General features: G+C 47.9%; 1 protein-coding gene across 9 annotated transcripts in view; it reads right to left on the bottom strand.

The window, feature by feature from the left end:
• The window catches only part of ADCY7 (adenylate cyclase 7), a 107,345-nt gene that overhangs the window by 11,954 nt on the left and 79,822 nt on the right, over nt 1-15,569 (bottom strand). For 8 of the 9 annotated variants that reach the window (XM_031954467.1, XM_031954462.1, XM_031954463.1 and 5 more), the window contains 9 exons: nt 14,536-14,570; nt 13,071-13,154; nt 10,953-11,028; nt 9,858-9,955; nt 9,198-9,282; nt 7,373-7,507; nt 6,186-6,272; nt 2,267-2,478; nt 461-554 (listed from right to left, as the gene is read on the bottom strand). In XM_031954467.1, the coding sequence (XP_031810327.1) occupies nt 461-554; nt 2,267-2,478; nt 6,186-6,272; nt 7,373-7,507; nt 9,198-9,282; nt 9,858-9,955; nt 10,953-11,028; nt 13,071-13,154; nt 14,536-14,570 (906 nt within the window). The remainder of the gene's footprint in view (nt 1-460; nt 555-2,266; nt 2,479-6,185; nt 6,273-7,372; nt 7,508-9,197; nt 9,283-9,857; nt 9,956-10,952; nt 11,029-13,070; nt 13,155-14,535; nt 14,571-15,569) is intronic. The other variant, XR_004232272.1, reaches the window with a different exon arrangement.

The raw sequence follows: 15,569 nt of genomic DNA, 5'->3' as shown, positions 1-15,569 counted from the left end.
ATTCTGCCCTCTGGGAATCCAAGGAGTCCCCACTCTGATTCAGGGTGAGAAGTGACAGTTTCTGCCCACAGAAAGTCCCCAGTCTGAGAAGACACAGTATCCCTCAGGCAGACATAGCCTTCCCCCAAAAGACATCTCCCATCACCCAAATGATGAAGGATAAAGGCCAAAGTGTCACGTTCACATGAAAACCCGTGTGAGCCAAGAATATCCTTTCTAAATGTTTAAAAGAACATAGCTACCCCACAAAGCAGACTTAGACACATCCAGATGTCAAAAACATCGGCACTTTGTTACTAACAATTGGCTGGAATTGTCCTATAAGGGACCCTCCACCCCAACAAGGGCCTCCCCTTTTTTATTCCAAATCTGAGGCAACACCTACAAGTCCCATCAGGGAAGGGAGATGGAGGGATGAAATATGGAACACAGGTGCATCCTGGGGCTTTGCAAACTGTACCTGTTTTGACAGCAAGATAAGGGTAAAATAAAACAGTAACAGGTAAAAATTGATCATTATCTTCAGATCTTTCATGAATCGTGAAGTTGAGAGACTGGATACAGGAGAAAAGGAAAAAAACAAATATTTATTAAGTGTCTGCCACACAGCAGGCCCTATCATCTCATAGGATCTTCACAACATCATTTTACAGTTACGGAAATTGAAGCAAATAGGGTAAAGTGACTCGTCCAGAGTCACACAGTGAGTAAGTGCCTAAAGTGAGATTCGAACTCAGGTATTCCTATCCACTGAGCCATCTAGCTGTCCTCCTATATAGCCACAGGCAACTCATCTTCCCTCCCTCAGTTTCCTCATCTGTAAAATAGGAGAGTTGAACTACAAGTCTCTAAGCTGCATTCTAGAAAAACAGGGCTGGGTTAGGGAGGGGAGGGGAGGGGTGTGTGATTGTGTGTGTGTGTGTGTGTGTGTGTGTGTGTGTGTGTAATAAATTACATATTAATGACATTCATCCAGTGCTTCAGAGAGCACAAAGCCCTTTCCTCACAATAAACCTGCGAAGTAGATAGCACAAATGTTCTTCTCATTTTGTAAATGGGGAAAAGTGAGGTTCAAGAACATGACTGATCCAAGATCACCCCAAAAGTGTCAGAGTTGGGATTCAAACCCAAGCCTCCCAATCCCTCCAACTCCCACATTCTTTCTACACAGAGACTCCCATGCTTAAATGTAAATACCAGCTTTCAAATTCAACGGGCCCTGACCCACACATGTTCAGCCTGCCCCTGCGCTTTAACCCTCCTTCCCAGGAGTACAGCACCAGTCCCAGGGAATCCCCTGAAGGCAAAGTCCATGGGCATGTACTCGCTTCCCAAACCTGGCCTCCAGCCCGCACCTAGTTTGACAGACACAAAGGGTGTTTTCCAAGAACTGATATGTGGAGCACCACTATTGCTGTTCACCAATTTCCCTGGAAAACAGCGATCCAACAGGCTACCTGAAGACCCCAGGGACCCAGAAAAGAAAGGTGGCTACCAGAACGCCTTCCCTGGCCCAGCCCGGGAGCCAGAATACCAGCACCCTCACTCCTCCCTCTCCTCAAATCTATTAGGCCAAGGGGAGCCCCCTGAAGCCCCACTACGGGTGGGGGATGGACGTGAAGGCCTCTGGAAGCCTGAGTGCTTCTGGGGAGTCAGGAAATCCATCCTTTCTCTGCCACTCACTAGTGGGGGAGGCAACATTAAGATCAGTTCTGGATTCAAGCTTCTGAAAACACTGGCAGATCACTTCCCCTCTCTGGGCTCCACTGCTTTAAAATATGAGGTTGGACTAGATGTTCCCTAAGGCCCCCCTCAAGTTTAAACTTTGTGATCCCTTATCCCCTTGAACCTCAGTTTCTTCTTAAAATGGGGGAAATGCCACCTATTCTAGAATTTCACACCAAAATGAGACTGCGCTCTTAAAAGCAGAAACTCTCAGCGTAGCTAGTTGGCGCAGCAGATAGAGCACCAGCCCTTTAGTCAGGAGGACCTGAGTTCAAATGCCGACTTCAGACCCATTACACTTTCTAACTATGTGACCCTGGGTAAGTCACTTAACTCCAATTGCCTCAGGGGGGAAAAAACACAAAAGCAGAAATTCTTATTATATAAAGATAATAACAATTTTTGTTATTAACCACTATACTGGTCCAAAAATAGGTTATCCCCAAGGATTTTAAAAGATCTAGATAGACACCCTAGGCCCAAATAAAGGTCCCGCTCGGGGCCGAGACTGAGAGAAGCCCAGAGAGGCAGGCTTGCCCACCTGGAGGGGCCTAGGTAGGAGGGGGAGCTGTTGTTGAGAGTGACGTTCCTGGATCCGATCCCATCTGCCTCTGGGTTCCCACTGATGTAAGTGTTGAAGACCACCAGGTAGAAGATTCCCGAGGCCGTCAGCATCAGCACCTTCAGCTCCAAGCTCATCCGCAGGAACATGGAGCAGCCGATGAAGGCCAGGATACAGCTGTAGGCATAGTACTGGGGGCAAAGCAGGCTCAGGTCAGAGCTGGCTGCTCTGGCTCTCACCCCCCCACCCCTCACTGCCCAACCCCCGCACTGGTTAGGGCCCATCCCAGGTCTGGGGGTTTAGCAATCCCTCTCTTTGATGCTCTAGCCCTCAGATGTGCTCTTCTGCAGGACCCATGATTTCAATTCAGCCTTAAATGCCTAACAAGCGTAAGGAATTGTGTTAACTGGGAATGCAATAACAAGGAGGGGGGGAGGATGCAATGAGTAAACAAAAATAATTCAAGGGGGCAGAGCACAAACAAAAGAGAAAAATCGAGAAAACCTGACTATAGCAAGAGACCCGAGTCTTGAGGAAGGATCCTAAGAGGTGAAAAGCACAAGGGAGGGTCCATAATGAGCCACTAAAAGCAAAGGATGGAAGGCCATATCCAAAGGGGGGCCCAGAAAGTAGACTGTAAAGTGAGGCACTTTAAAGCAGACCAGAGCTACCCCGGGAAGGTCTTTAAACACCAAGCAGAAGAGCTGACATTTTATGTTAGAGCTCACAGGGAGCCACCAAAGGTTCTTGAGCTATGCAGAGGCAAGGTCATGCTCAGACTGCAGTAAGGTCATTTTGGCCAACTTGAGGAAGACAGGCTGGGAAGACACTGGCCAGGGGAGAGGTGATGAGGTGGGGGAACAAGAAGGGATGGGGTGTGAGGGGAGAAAAAGGGGGAGGCGAAAAAGATGATATGGAAGTGGGATCAGCAAGAACTGAATGGAGGGAGGAGAAGGGAGGGAAGGCAGAGGAGGACTACCGAGGCAGGAGACCGGGGCAGCTCCAGCTGAGCGTGGGCCGGGCTGACAGGGATGTCCAAGCACTGAGACCTCAGGACAGTTATCGGTCCCACAGGTCCCAGGGACTTGGAAAGATGAAGCCATGGGTGCTCTCAGACTGGAAGTGGGGGTCACGAGAGCTGAGAATGTGGCCAACTGGGAGGCCAGGGCCACTGGGTGAGAGGCAGTGAGTGAGTGAGGTACTGGACTTCCTGGGGAGGAGGAAGCCTAACCTGGAAGATCCACAGATAACAGGAGAGATAAAAATCAGGACAGAACAGAGGGAACTTAAAAGGAGGAAAGGAAACTGCTGGGTAATGGGAGCCAGGAAAAATCTGCATGGAGGGGCCAGCCCTTGGTCCCGGCCTCCTGTGTCAGGGAATGTGAGAGAAGGAGCCCCCAGCCTTTAGGAGGAAGGGGCAGGTTGGGGGGAGCACCAGAAGATGGAAGAAAAGTTACAATCACCACAGCATGATCGATCTAAAAGCTGGAAGGGAGCCACGAAGCTCACTGCAGAACAGAGGAAGCCGAGGCCAGGAAGCCAGGGCAAGGAAACTCAAACTGGGTCTTCTCACCAAAGCCCAAGCTCTTTCCACTGCACCACGTTGGAGGAAGGATTTCGGAGAATACGGTAGAAATTCAGGGCAGAGGAAGAAAGTGACTGGAAGGCCAGGACAAAGTTTGTGCAGGAGCAGGGGCCCATGGGAGTGAAGCAGTAGCTGGGATCCCCCCACAGCCAAGCCCACACGAATCAGACACCCCACGTAATAAACAATAACACAATCACTCAGACCGGGTAGTTCGTTTTGAGTGGGGTGGGGGATGGAGAGGCAAATAAAAGCAGAAATTCAGGACTAGGAGAGGGAATAAATGGCTTGGCCAGGTGGAGATGCTAAAGGGGGCCAGAGGAGGGGAAGCTTCCCCCCCATCAATGGAGCAAGAGCTGTGTCTCTCTTACATGAGCTGATGCTGATTGAAATGAGCAGAGTCAGGAAAACATTGTACACAGTCACAGCAACACTAGGCAACAGTCAACTAAAACAGACTTAGCTCTTCTCAGCAGTACAGTGATCCAAGCCAGTTCCAAAAGACTCATAATGGGAAAACGCCATCCATCCAGAGAAAGGACTATGGAATCTGATGCAGATCAAAGTACATTATTTTCACTTTTTTTGTTGTTGCTTTTTCTTTCTTGTGGTTTTTTCCTTTTGTTCTGTTTCTTCTTTCATCACATGACTAATGTGGAAATATGTTTATACAATTGCACATGTATAACTTATATCAGATTGTTTATCATCTTGGGGAGATAGGGTGGAAAAGAGAAAAAATTTAGAACTCTAAATTTTGTAAAAAAAAAAAATGAATGTTAAAAACTATTTTTATACATAATTGAAAAAATAAAGTTCAATTTCCAAAAACAAAAACATAAGAAAAAGTTGCATCCCTAAGGCTGTCTCCATCTGGGGCACAGTCCTGGTTGCTCTGTATAGTTCCAGCTTTGCTCTACGGTTGTGAATCTGAGTGGCTAGAACAGCAGTCGTGGTTGTTCGGTCGTGTCTGACTCTCTGTGACCCCAGTTGGGTTTGGGGCAGAAATCCTGCAACGGTTTGCCATTTCCTTCTCCAGCTCATTTTACAGATGAGGAAACTGAGGCAAACAGGATTAATAAGGGTCACACAGCTAATAAGTGTTTGAGGCCAGACCTAAACTCTAATAACTAATTCCAGGTTCAGTACCTGTCTACTGCACCATGTAATTGCCCTAACCCCAAAAGAAATAGGGAAGTTTGGAAAAGGGGTATGGTTAATAGGAAAAGATGAGTTCTAACTGGAACTCACTGAATTTGAGAAGCTTACAAGAAGTATCCTTTACCTGTTAACATTATGAGATGTTAGGTTACAAGAGAACTTGGGACTTGTGACTCTAATATGGGAGTCACCTGAACAGAAATAATATTCATGAATGCAGATGAAATTACCTAATGAAAAGGTACAAAGAGAGACCAAGAGAGTCCAAAACAGAACCACGGGGGCCCCCTACCACAGCTAGGGGCCGGGAGATGCTGTAATTCAGCAAAGGAGAATGAGAAGGAATAGTCACACAGGGAAGAAATGAAATCCAGGAGAGAGCACCAGCATGAAAGCCAGCATTGGGGAGTGTGCAGGAGGAGATATAACTGCCAAAAGTTAAAGAGAGCTCAAGAAGAGAATGAGAAATTTCAATGAGAAAAGGGTAGGGAGAGGGAATAAGCATCGATTAAATGCCAACCAGATACTAGAACACTGTGCTAAATGCTTTACAGATATCTCATCTGCTCCTCACAACATCCCCATTTTACTGTTGGGAAACTGAGGCAGATGACAGTTAAATGACTGGCCCCGCAGATTAGCCCCCAGCTGGTGTCAGGCCAGATGGGAACTCGGGTCTCATGGAGTTCAGACAGAGCACTTTATGCACTGGGTCACTTAGATGCCTATTGTTTCTTAGCAACTGAAATGATCAATCAGCCGGGAGACAGCGGTTTCAGACAAAATTGCAGAGAGATGGAGAAGCAAATAATAAGTGAGGAAATGTAAGCAATGACTCTAATCAGCTTTTTCTAGCTGTGAAAGAGAAGTTATTCTATATGACTAACCCTAGTTTTGTTAACAAGTTACATGATCACAGGCAAAATCATTCCTCTCCTTAGGCCATGGTTTCCTCCTTTATTGAATGAGGAAGCTGATGTCTTATGCGCTAAGAACCATTGATCCATTTCAGTATGATCAGTACTGTTTTTAGTGATCTGTGGCATGTTCAGCTCTTGTCTTGAGTGAGAGCAGATCGTACTTTGCCAGAAGTATTGAAAGACAGCTGGATCCAGCCCCCCATTTGGGGTCCATGACCCAGCCCCTACTCACCGGAAGGACTGAACACTGGCTAGGGGTGCTGTCCTCACGACTCGGCTCACTGAAGTGCACACAGGACTGCTGAGACGGTGTCAGTAACTGTGGGAGACAACAATGCATTGGAATGGGGCCCCTGTGGAGCCTCGGGCTGGTGCCTCCTTTTGGTTCAAGCTCAAACCATAAAGACCAGGACTATGAAGATTCTAACCCACTACTGTTCCTTCTTCAACTCTCACTGTGAACTTAAAATCAGACCAGTGGAGGAGAGAGATCCCCTTTCTGCACTGTGGACTCAAAACCCCTATATTTCAAGCCCGGATTTCCCATTTTTTCATTTTACCTAGAACAAATCATTCCCTCTCTGTGGGTCTCAATTTCTTCTTTAAACTAATGAGGGTGGGTGAAACGGTCTTTAGCATTCTATCTTCTGAGGTTTCTTTCTTTCTTTTTTAATTAAAGTTTTTTTATTTTCAAAACATATGCATGGATAATTTTTCAGCACTGATCCTTGCAAAACCTTGTGTTCCAAATTCTACCTCCCTTACTCCGTCCTCAGATGACAAGTAATCCAATATACATATAGATATTTATACAATTATCTTGCTGCACAAATGCTGAGGTTTCTTGAAGCTGTCACATTCTACTTTCTGTTTTTACATTCTGTAGGTCTAAGAAATTGTCCCCATGAGATAGTAACAGGGGTGGTTTGGGGGTATTTAACCACTGATGGGGTGGAAAGAGAGAAAAGTACACAGGACAAAGCTTAATTTACATTATTAACATTTTCCCCTGTCGCTTTCTTAAATCTAGAAAATCAACAAAATATTTAACGAAGCCCTGATTTGTAGGCTGAAAATTTAATGAGTTCCTGAGAGCCAGTCCAAGTTGACTCCAGCACCTGCTTGCCAAGGACATGTGTTCAAGGGCAGTGCAGAAGGTAAGGAACCTGCTCTGGCCCTTGCTGATCCTTCCCTGAGGAATGGAAGCGGCCTGAGCCTCTGGAAATCTAGCCCGGGCAAGATAGTATAGCCTCCAGGCAAGCAGACTGGCTGCCGGATTGGGTGCTGGACTGCTACTCCCCTGGGACACAGACACAGAGAAATGGCTGTCCCCGGGGGGGGGGAGGAAGCTCCACACATCCGGCAGGGAAATGAGGCGCTCCCCGGGACTCCACAGACGGACGGAGCAGTAGAACCTACCAGATTCACGATGGCCACAGTCAGCAGGCCACCAATGGTCAGGACAGCCAAGGACAGTCTCAGCAGAGGCTCAGTCTCCACCTTCTGGGAGAGGGTCCTAAGGAGGCGAAGGCCGGACTGATCTCGGCAGCACTTCTGTAACGAAAGCAGAGAGGTTGGGGAGAAGGAGGGAGGGATTGGAACACAGGGTTTGCAAGGGTTAATGCTGAAAAAGTGTCCATGCATATCTTTTGCAAATTAAAAAGCTTAAATTTAAAAAAAGAGAGAAGAAATAAATAAGCAGAGGGGGAGTCGCTACAAGGCTACAAGCACGGAGCACCCACACTGGGGTGTTGGAATCTTTACTAAGTGTTAAGACATTTCTTTACAAAGTGTTAAAGACATTGGAGTTAATTTAATCTTAGAGTTATTTTGGGCCAGAACTTGAAACAAGATACTAAGTGGAACTGATTGAACAATGCTTGTGTTCACCCCTTTAGAGAGCTCAAGTATCTAAGTACTCAATGGAGTTCACATGAGAATTCAGGGCTGGCTTAGTCTGAATTCACACCTCTCTCAGGACCAGAGAGCACTCTGGGAGATAACCCAGAAACCCTCTCCCTCCAGAAGGTGGAGTTAACCTTTGGGAGATCACACAAATGAAGGAAGCTCTTGGAGCAAAAGAGAATTTCTCCAGAACATCAACAAGGCTCTGAGACAGAACACTCTGGAAGAAAAGACTACTTGACACAGACTGGAGATTGAGAAGCCACTAGTCGGAGCTGACTGGAGATGGAAGAAAGCAGAGGCAAGAGCCAAGGACAAAACTACAAGATCTCTTGGAACCAGGCAGTGAGATAGGCCTCAACTAACCGGGCTAATTTTGTAAGAAGAAATAAACGTTTGCATTTTTACCAGCTCTACGATTTCAGAGTAATTATTTATTTCAACTGATACTAAGGTCTTCCAGAGAAAACCTCCACACTGGGGGTTAGGGGAGAGCCAGCAGAGAAGCCAAGATCAAGCAGGAGATCAGGAGAGGGACCGAGGAAGACAGACTTCTGCCCTCACTGAATGTCCAGGCTGATGGGGAGTAAACCCTCCCCTCCCCTCCCCCCCAGTCTGATAAGATCAGAAGCTTCCCACCCTGGTTTTAGTCCTTGAAGAGTCAGCTCAACCAGCATTTGTGAAGCACCTACTGCATGCCGACACAGGGCTAAGGGAAAGGATGCATGCACAGAAAAGACACGACTGTGAAGAACCTCAGACTAGAGCAGGACGGGCCTTCAGAGGTCAAGTCCATCCCCTTAGTTTGACAGAGGAGGCCAGAGAAATGGAACGACTTGGTCCAGGGTCAACATGGCCGAGGGAGGACCTGAACTCAGATTTTCCCCACGCCAAATCCAGCACTCCAAAGTGCTGTAAAATGGGATCAGTCTGAGAAAGCTGAAGGAAGGGCGGAGAGACTTTGTGAAGGCAGGAAAGGCTCCGGTCAAGGAGCCTCCTGATTCATGTCCCCGCAGGAGAAGGACGTCCAAGCCAGATGAGAGAGGAGAGGGGCTGCCTGACTCACACAGGGGCCATGGAATGAGCCCCAGGCTTTCCTCGGGGCCCCAGAACACATCAGCACAAGCCCTCAATACCCGGACAGCCAAGGCTAGCGCCGGAGCCAGGTGGTCAGCACCCGGAGCCAGGTGGCCAGCGCTGGAGCCAGGGGGTCAACACCCGGAGCCAGGGGGTCAGCACCCGGAGCCAGGGGTCAACACCAGGAGCCAGGTGGCCAGCACCTGGAGCCAGGGGGTCAGCACCCACAGGGAGGAACTGCAGGACATATTCAGACACTCACCAGGACATCATCGGCAAAGCACGCCCCCAAGGCCAGCAGTATCACACCGGCCACAATCCCAAAGGAGATCCCCATTTCTGCAGTCCTGCAAGCAAACACAGAAGCGCCGCTGGGTCACAGAGCAACTAACTGGGCCGTCTCTGGGAGACCTGAGCCAGCCTGGGCCTGGGACCAAGTCAGACAAGGGCCCTCCCTCCGGTCTCTAGCCTCCTCCCCAAGTCTAGCGGACACTACTCGGACAATACACATCACCCCTCCAAAACCAGGGGTGCCTTGGTGTCCGTCATGCTTTCCCTTTGGGCCCCCAGCTCCGCACTCCAGCCCGCAGCCTCCTCATTCTCTAGGCCACGGCCCTCTGAGGAATGTCACCCCAGTCAGAGGTCAGCCCTGGGCCCCAAAGGAGCTTTCATTTTGGGGCCACGTGGGGTTTCCAAAGTAACCTCACCCTTCACCCCTCCCCCCAAGGCCCATGGTGTCTCCTGCTCCCCTAGGCTTAGCCAGAGATGAGCTTGGAGTTCTGGCCTGCAAGGGAGTCCCCACTGCCCTTAGGACAAGCCCTTCCCCCTGCTGTGCCTCACTTTATTTCTCTGTACAATGGGTGACTTCCAAAACCCCTTCTGCCCATCCTAGATTCCAGGACCTTCCAATCCCCCCACTTACCTGCATATGACTAAGACGTGGACCAGCAAGAGAGAGCAGAAGACAAGGGCGGCACAAGCAAAGTAATTGCGGACTCTGGGGACCGGCATGGTTCGGTACTGAAAGGGAAGGCCCAAGGTAAGGAGGAAGGGCTACCCAAAGAGGAGCCATGGCTCAGCAACCAGACAAGGGAACCTGCTGGGCCCTTTGTGGAGGTGACCTCCCAGCATGCCCTCCAACTGCTGGGAACGCAGGCCCATGGCACCCAGATAGCTTGGTCTTCTCCTTGGAGGAGGACGGCAGCTACTAATATGAGAGGGAATGTGTGAAACAGGAGTAGATATAAACCACAAGTTGCCTCTGGAGACTCTGGGTTTGTATGTTGCAGGCATAACTTCCTTAGAATAGGAATTATATATATATATTATTATATTATTATTATTATATATATTATATTAATTATATATATATTATATATATGGGTGGGTGATGGGTGGGTGTGGGTGTGCATACACATATAGATATGCATATGTATGTAAATTATGAAAATCTTTATATATAAATATAGGGGTAAATTATAAATATATATTATTGATAATAGAATGTAAACATATATAATAGAATATATACATAAATAGAATCAGAGAAAGGAAATACAAAATTGGCAGAGGATATGAATTCAAATCCAGATTCTGCTATTTACACCATTAAATCAGTTAACCTTTCTTTGCCTTAATTTCTTTATCTGTGGAATGAGGGATGACCTCTGAGGTTTCTTCTGGAGGCCCGCAGATGCAGGCCATGCCCCTTTGCAATGGAGAATCTCTAAACAAGGCCAGTTTCTGAGTCCTTCCCTTGCCTCTGGTGTCCTGCCCCACCTCTCTATTCCACCTCCCACATATGTCCTGGGTTCTATTTCCACAGTGTGACCATTTATCAGATTGGGTGCTGCCCTCTTAATAACAGAACGGAGGCTGGAGGAAAGGGAACTGGGTGGGAGAGGAAGGGAAGAAGCCTGTAAAAACTAAAGAAATTTCCTCAAAGCGAGAAGTTCAGTATGGGGCTGCAGCAGGCCCTGTGGAATCATGGCTTCTAGGCTACACACCCCCTACTTACCTCCTTCTCAAAGTTCTTCTCCACAAAGAACGTTCCAATGGTGTAGAAGTCCTCAGAATTCCCGCAGCAGCAGGGTCTGTGTGGGTACAAGGTATGAGAGCGCAGGAGAGACTCAGGATGGCATCTCCTGCTGCTCCAAGTTGGGGCAGGGCTGTGGGGACCGGGGGATGGCAGGGTGGCAGAGAGGCCGCTGGACAGGGGGGTCAGGAAGTGCTCTGGGGGTGGGCTCTGCTGTTACCTTCTCACATAAGCTTTGCCAGCTGTTTTTCAGTTGTGTCCAACTCTTTGTGACCCAATTTGGCTCTTTCTTAGCAGAAATACTGGAGTCATTTGCCATTTGCTTCTCTAGATCATTTTACAAATGAGGAAACTGAGGCAAGTAGGGTTAAGTGATTTGCCCAGAATCATGCAGCTACTAGTTAGTGTCTGAGGCCAGATTTAAACTCAAAAAGATGAGTCTTTGTGACTCTAGGCCTTTCACTCTACCTATTCTGCCACCTTGCTGCCCTTATAGATAATCTTATAGATATTATGTTATATAATATATAATAAATATATATTATATAATTTCCCCTTCCTCAGTTTCTTCATCTGTAAATAGGAGCAATGAACCACAAGAACTCTAAGGTCCTTTCCAGCTTGAAATCTATGATCCTATGAATTCACTGCCCCTATCCACTTCTACCCCAAAAAATGAAGTTCAACTTGATAACTTCTAGTGGTTCCTGGCAGGTCTGATATTCTATGTGGGTAGGAATTTGGAATGTGCAAGACCACACCCAGGACAGACTCAAAAACCACGTGTGAGCAGGTGGAAGATGGAAAATCTAGGTCCTGGAGTATCTAAGCTTGGCTTCTTCCGGTCTAAATAGTATTAGAATGGAAATTGCTATTTCCCAAGAGCCAGGATCATGTTTTCATAAGTGATGATGATGACAGCATTTATATAAAGCCAATTATATGCCAGGCAGTGCTAAGCTCTTTACTAATATTATCTCATTTGATCCTTGTGACAGGTGCTATTATTATATTTATTTTTACTTATATTATATATAATTCTATTTATATTATAATATATAATTATACTTATAATTATAAATTGTATATAAGCCTATTTATATTATATATACATTATATTTATAATTATACTATTATAAAATAACATTATTATTTTATAGTTGAGGAAACAAGCAAATAGAGAGTAAGTGATTTGCTCAATATCACACTTTTAGAAAGTGTACAAAACTGGATTTCAATTCAGGTCTTCCAGGCTCCAAGCCCAGCACTCTATCAAGTGCTTATGTCAGGAAAAATTTGCTTTATCCCTTCCCTGCTCTACTCCATCATTCACAAAATATCACAGAAAGTCAGTATCAGAGACAGAAGCACAGACTCTCAACATGCCCAGCTCCACAGGAACTAAAACTCAGATTTGGAAGAAACAGAAGTGGAAGGTAAGTCAAAACTCCTCCTGTACCAAAAAAGGCACAGCACCTCCCTCCCCCTGGGGCAGACATCCCTCCAAGGCAGATGCAGCTCACCCCCCTGGGGCAGACACATCCTTATCCCTTCCACATTTGCCCATCGTTCCCTGTTAGGACACAACCACTAGGCACCTGGTGAGCCAGAATCCATCCTTAGATCCAAAAGATAAAAATAAAACAAAGAGAACCTAGAGAAAAGGGAGAAAAAAAAAGAGGAAGACAGATGTCACAAAGGCAGGACCCTGAAGAGAGGAAAAGATGAAAAGGAGAGATGGAAAGGTGAGAACTAGCTCCCTAGAAACAGGAGTTTAAGCACTAGTTCAGCCCTGACGTTACTGAGAAGACTGTCTCCAGACCAGTGAGCCAGCTTGGTGTGGGAGACAATCCTGGATTTGCAGTCAGGAAGACTCCCAAGTTCAATTCCTACTTTGGACACTCACTAACTCTGACTGGACAAGTCACTCTCTGTCTCAGTTTCCTCATCTGCAAAATGAGGTAGCGGAACTAAATGGTTCAGCGGGCCCTCTAGCTCTTTGAGTCTGCAACATCTGTGCATTTAAGTTGGGATTCGGTTTCAAAAAGATTTGATTCCAGGTTTGCTCCTTGTTGAGGAGGGGGAATCCACACGTCTCACCTGGCCAAGCTGAGACCTTCAATGGCCAACATCAGCTCTTCATCGTAGGTGTCCTCCTCAGCTTTCCCCTTTGGAGATGCATTTCTGAAATGAGACCCATTCTGCTCCTGGTCCTGCCCCAGCTGGAGGCACAAGTGAGTGCCCAGAGGGACCCCCCACCCCTCCCACCACCATGTCAGGCAGCCTTGTCCCGCTGTCTCCCGAGTGAGATGACCCGGCAGCTGTGTGCCTCATGGGGTTTGTTGGGGCTTCCCTGAGTTGAACAAAGAGTAAGGAGAACAAAATGAAACAACCCAAGATTTCTTCAGGAAGCAGGGACTGTCCCCAACCTTCCTTTGGGCTACAAGTCCCCAGAGCACAGGGACAGGTCCCCAGCAAGCACTCAATTAACTCCTGAGGGCATGGAATGTGCTGTTCTCAGCAGGGGCTTCATAAGCAAACACACATTGGTTAAATCTCTGCCATGGCCAGGAATAAATGTTAGGCAGCCACTGGATGGCCTCTGGGGCTGGAGCGGCCCCCAACCTGAACACTGGCCTGGGAAAGAAGCAATGGGCCATGCGATCCGGCCCTCAGAGAGCTAATGGGAAGGGCCCAAAGCCCAGCAGAAAAATCCCCCCATGCAGGAAAATATGCTGCTAATGGCGGCCATACGTTCAACAACAAACTCGTTCAACATTTGCCAAGAGACGATAATACTGTGTCGGTGTAAGCAGGGCCTGCTGAGATGCTCAGGAATGACCAAAGCCCTGGGAAATTAGTCAGGGAAAACTTCCCGGAGAGAGCGAGCTGGGAGGCAGCGGGCTGACTCGGGGGGTGCCCCTAGTGACTGCCTGATTCGTGGCAGGATTGAAATGCTGGGTGCAGAGCCCAGATCTGTGCTGAATCCGGACTCTGACACTGCTCTCTGTGTCACCTCCGGCAAGGCCCTGAGGCAGCCTCCTCACTGGCACAAATGAGAGTCCCTTCCAGCTCTCTACCTTTGATACCCTAACCTGGATACTTACAGGAAAACTCTAGTGATCCCAAGGCTCAATTTTCCTAATCCACAAATTGGGCATCCTCTACCAAAGTCACCTTTGGGGGCCTCACTGTGGCAGAGAGGTACCCCTGAGTCCTCAAAAACCCCAGCACATCATGAAGGATGGCAGGTCCTTTTGAGCTGAAAAATCTTCTAGCCCAGGCCCAGTGATCCAGCTTATGCGTCTGACACCCCAGGACCGGCCAGGAGCATCGTCACCGAGCACAGTCTCAGCCCACAAAGACCATCTAAGGCACACAGTGGGCGTCTGTGTGATCTGTGCTGAAAGAAGGGATGGCAAAGTCCCAGAGCCCGGCAGGGCCCCAGCCTGGCCTCCTGCTCAGGACTTCAGACCCTTCAGAGGGCAACCAGAAACAGGCTGCTGGTGCTGGGAGGAGAGGGGCGAGGCTCGGCCTGGCAGAGGAGAAGCGAGAATCAACCCACCTGTCCGCATCCCTGTGACGCCGCAGGGGGATTGCCTAAAAGGAGGCAAGGAAATGAGACTGAAAATGGTTTCACTGCACGCTGACAACATGTCACATCCCGAAGGGAAGCAAGCCAGGGCTGATCTGGGGGCCTGTGAAACACAGACAGCGTCCCCCATCCCTGTGAACCAAAAACTTAACAGGTAAACTGGAAAATGTTCCCTGGGGTGGGAGAAATAAAATCTCCTAACAGATCCTGTCCCTCCCGGGCGAGGTCATCCAAAAGCCACAGGGCACCAAGGACTCAGCCTCCAGCAAGCCCACCCAGAGGGCCCGAGAACAGCACTAGATCAGGGTGGCAGAGACATTCAAGCTTGGGCTCTGTGGCTTACCTGGGCAGCCTGTGAGCCTCAGTTACTCATCTCTGAAAGGAGATGATACAAATCTGCCCTTCCACAATCCAGGAACAGTGAGGATCTAGTAAGATCTCAGGTACAATAACACCATAAATGGAAAAGCAGCAAAGAAATGTGAAGCTAGGAACCAGCTCCCTCCGAGAACAACCAGCACCCCAACCCCTCCACACCCCACACTTTGGGCTAACATTGCACCCTGTGCACTGGGGCAGTGCTAACTACCGTATGAGAATGTAAAATCAAATGTTCAGGTAAGTGCTTCAGAGCAAATCATGGAAAGTGATTAGCAATACTGTCAACTTTGCATTTCTTCACATCGTCTCCACTGCAAGGTAAGCTCTGGGACAGGTTTTCCAGGCCTGTGTTCCCAGGACCTAGTACAGTGTCCAGGGTCTTGCTGATAGGGGCTTAATAAATGTTTGAATTGAATTTTTTCATTGGACCTTCCTGCTAGATCCATGAGGTAGTGAAGGCAGGGATTATTCTCCTCATGCTAAAGGTAGAGAACCTAGAATTCAAAACTCAGATCTTATCTTCTGCAGGAGGTCATTCTTTATTCCCTTCTCTTCCCACCCCCATGCACCCCACTAGTGTTTTCAGACACTCAGATTCCTATCTATCTAATATATATATAGTA

Source organism: Sarcophilus harrisii, chromosome 2 (genome assembly GCF_902635505.1).
Source record: "Sarcophilus harrisii chromosome 2, mSarHar1.11, whole genome shotgun sequence".
Classification (NCBI taxonomy): Eukaryota; Metazoa; Chordata; class Mammalia; order Dasyuromorphia; family Dasyuridae; genus Sarcophilus; species Sarcophilus harrisii.
This window is presented reverse-complemented; position numbering and strand designations above follow the sequence as displayed.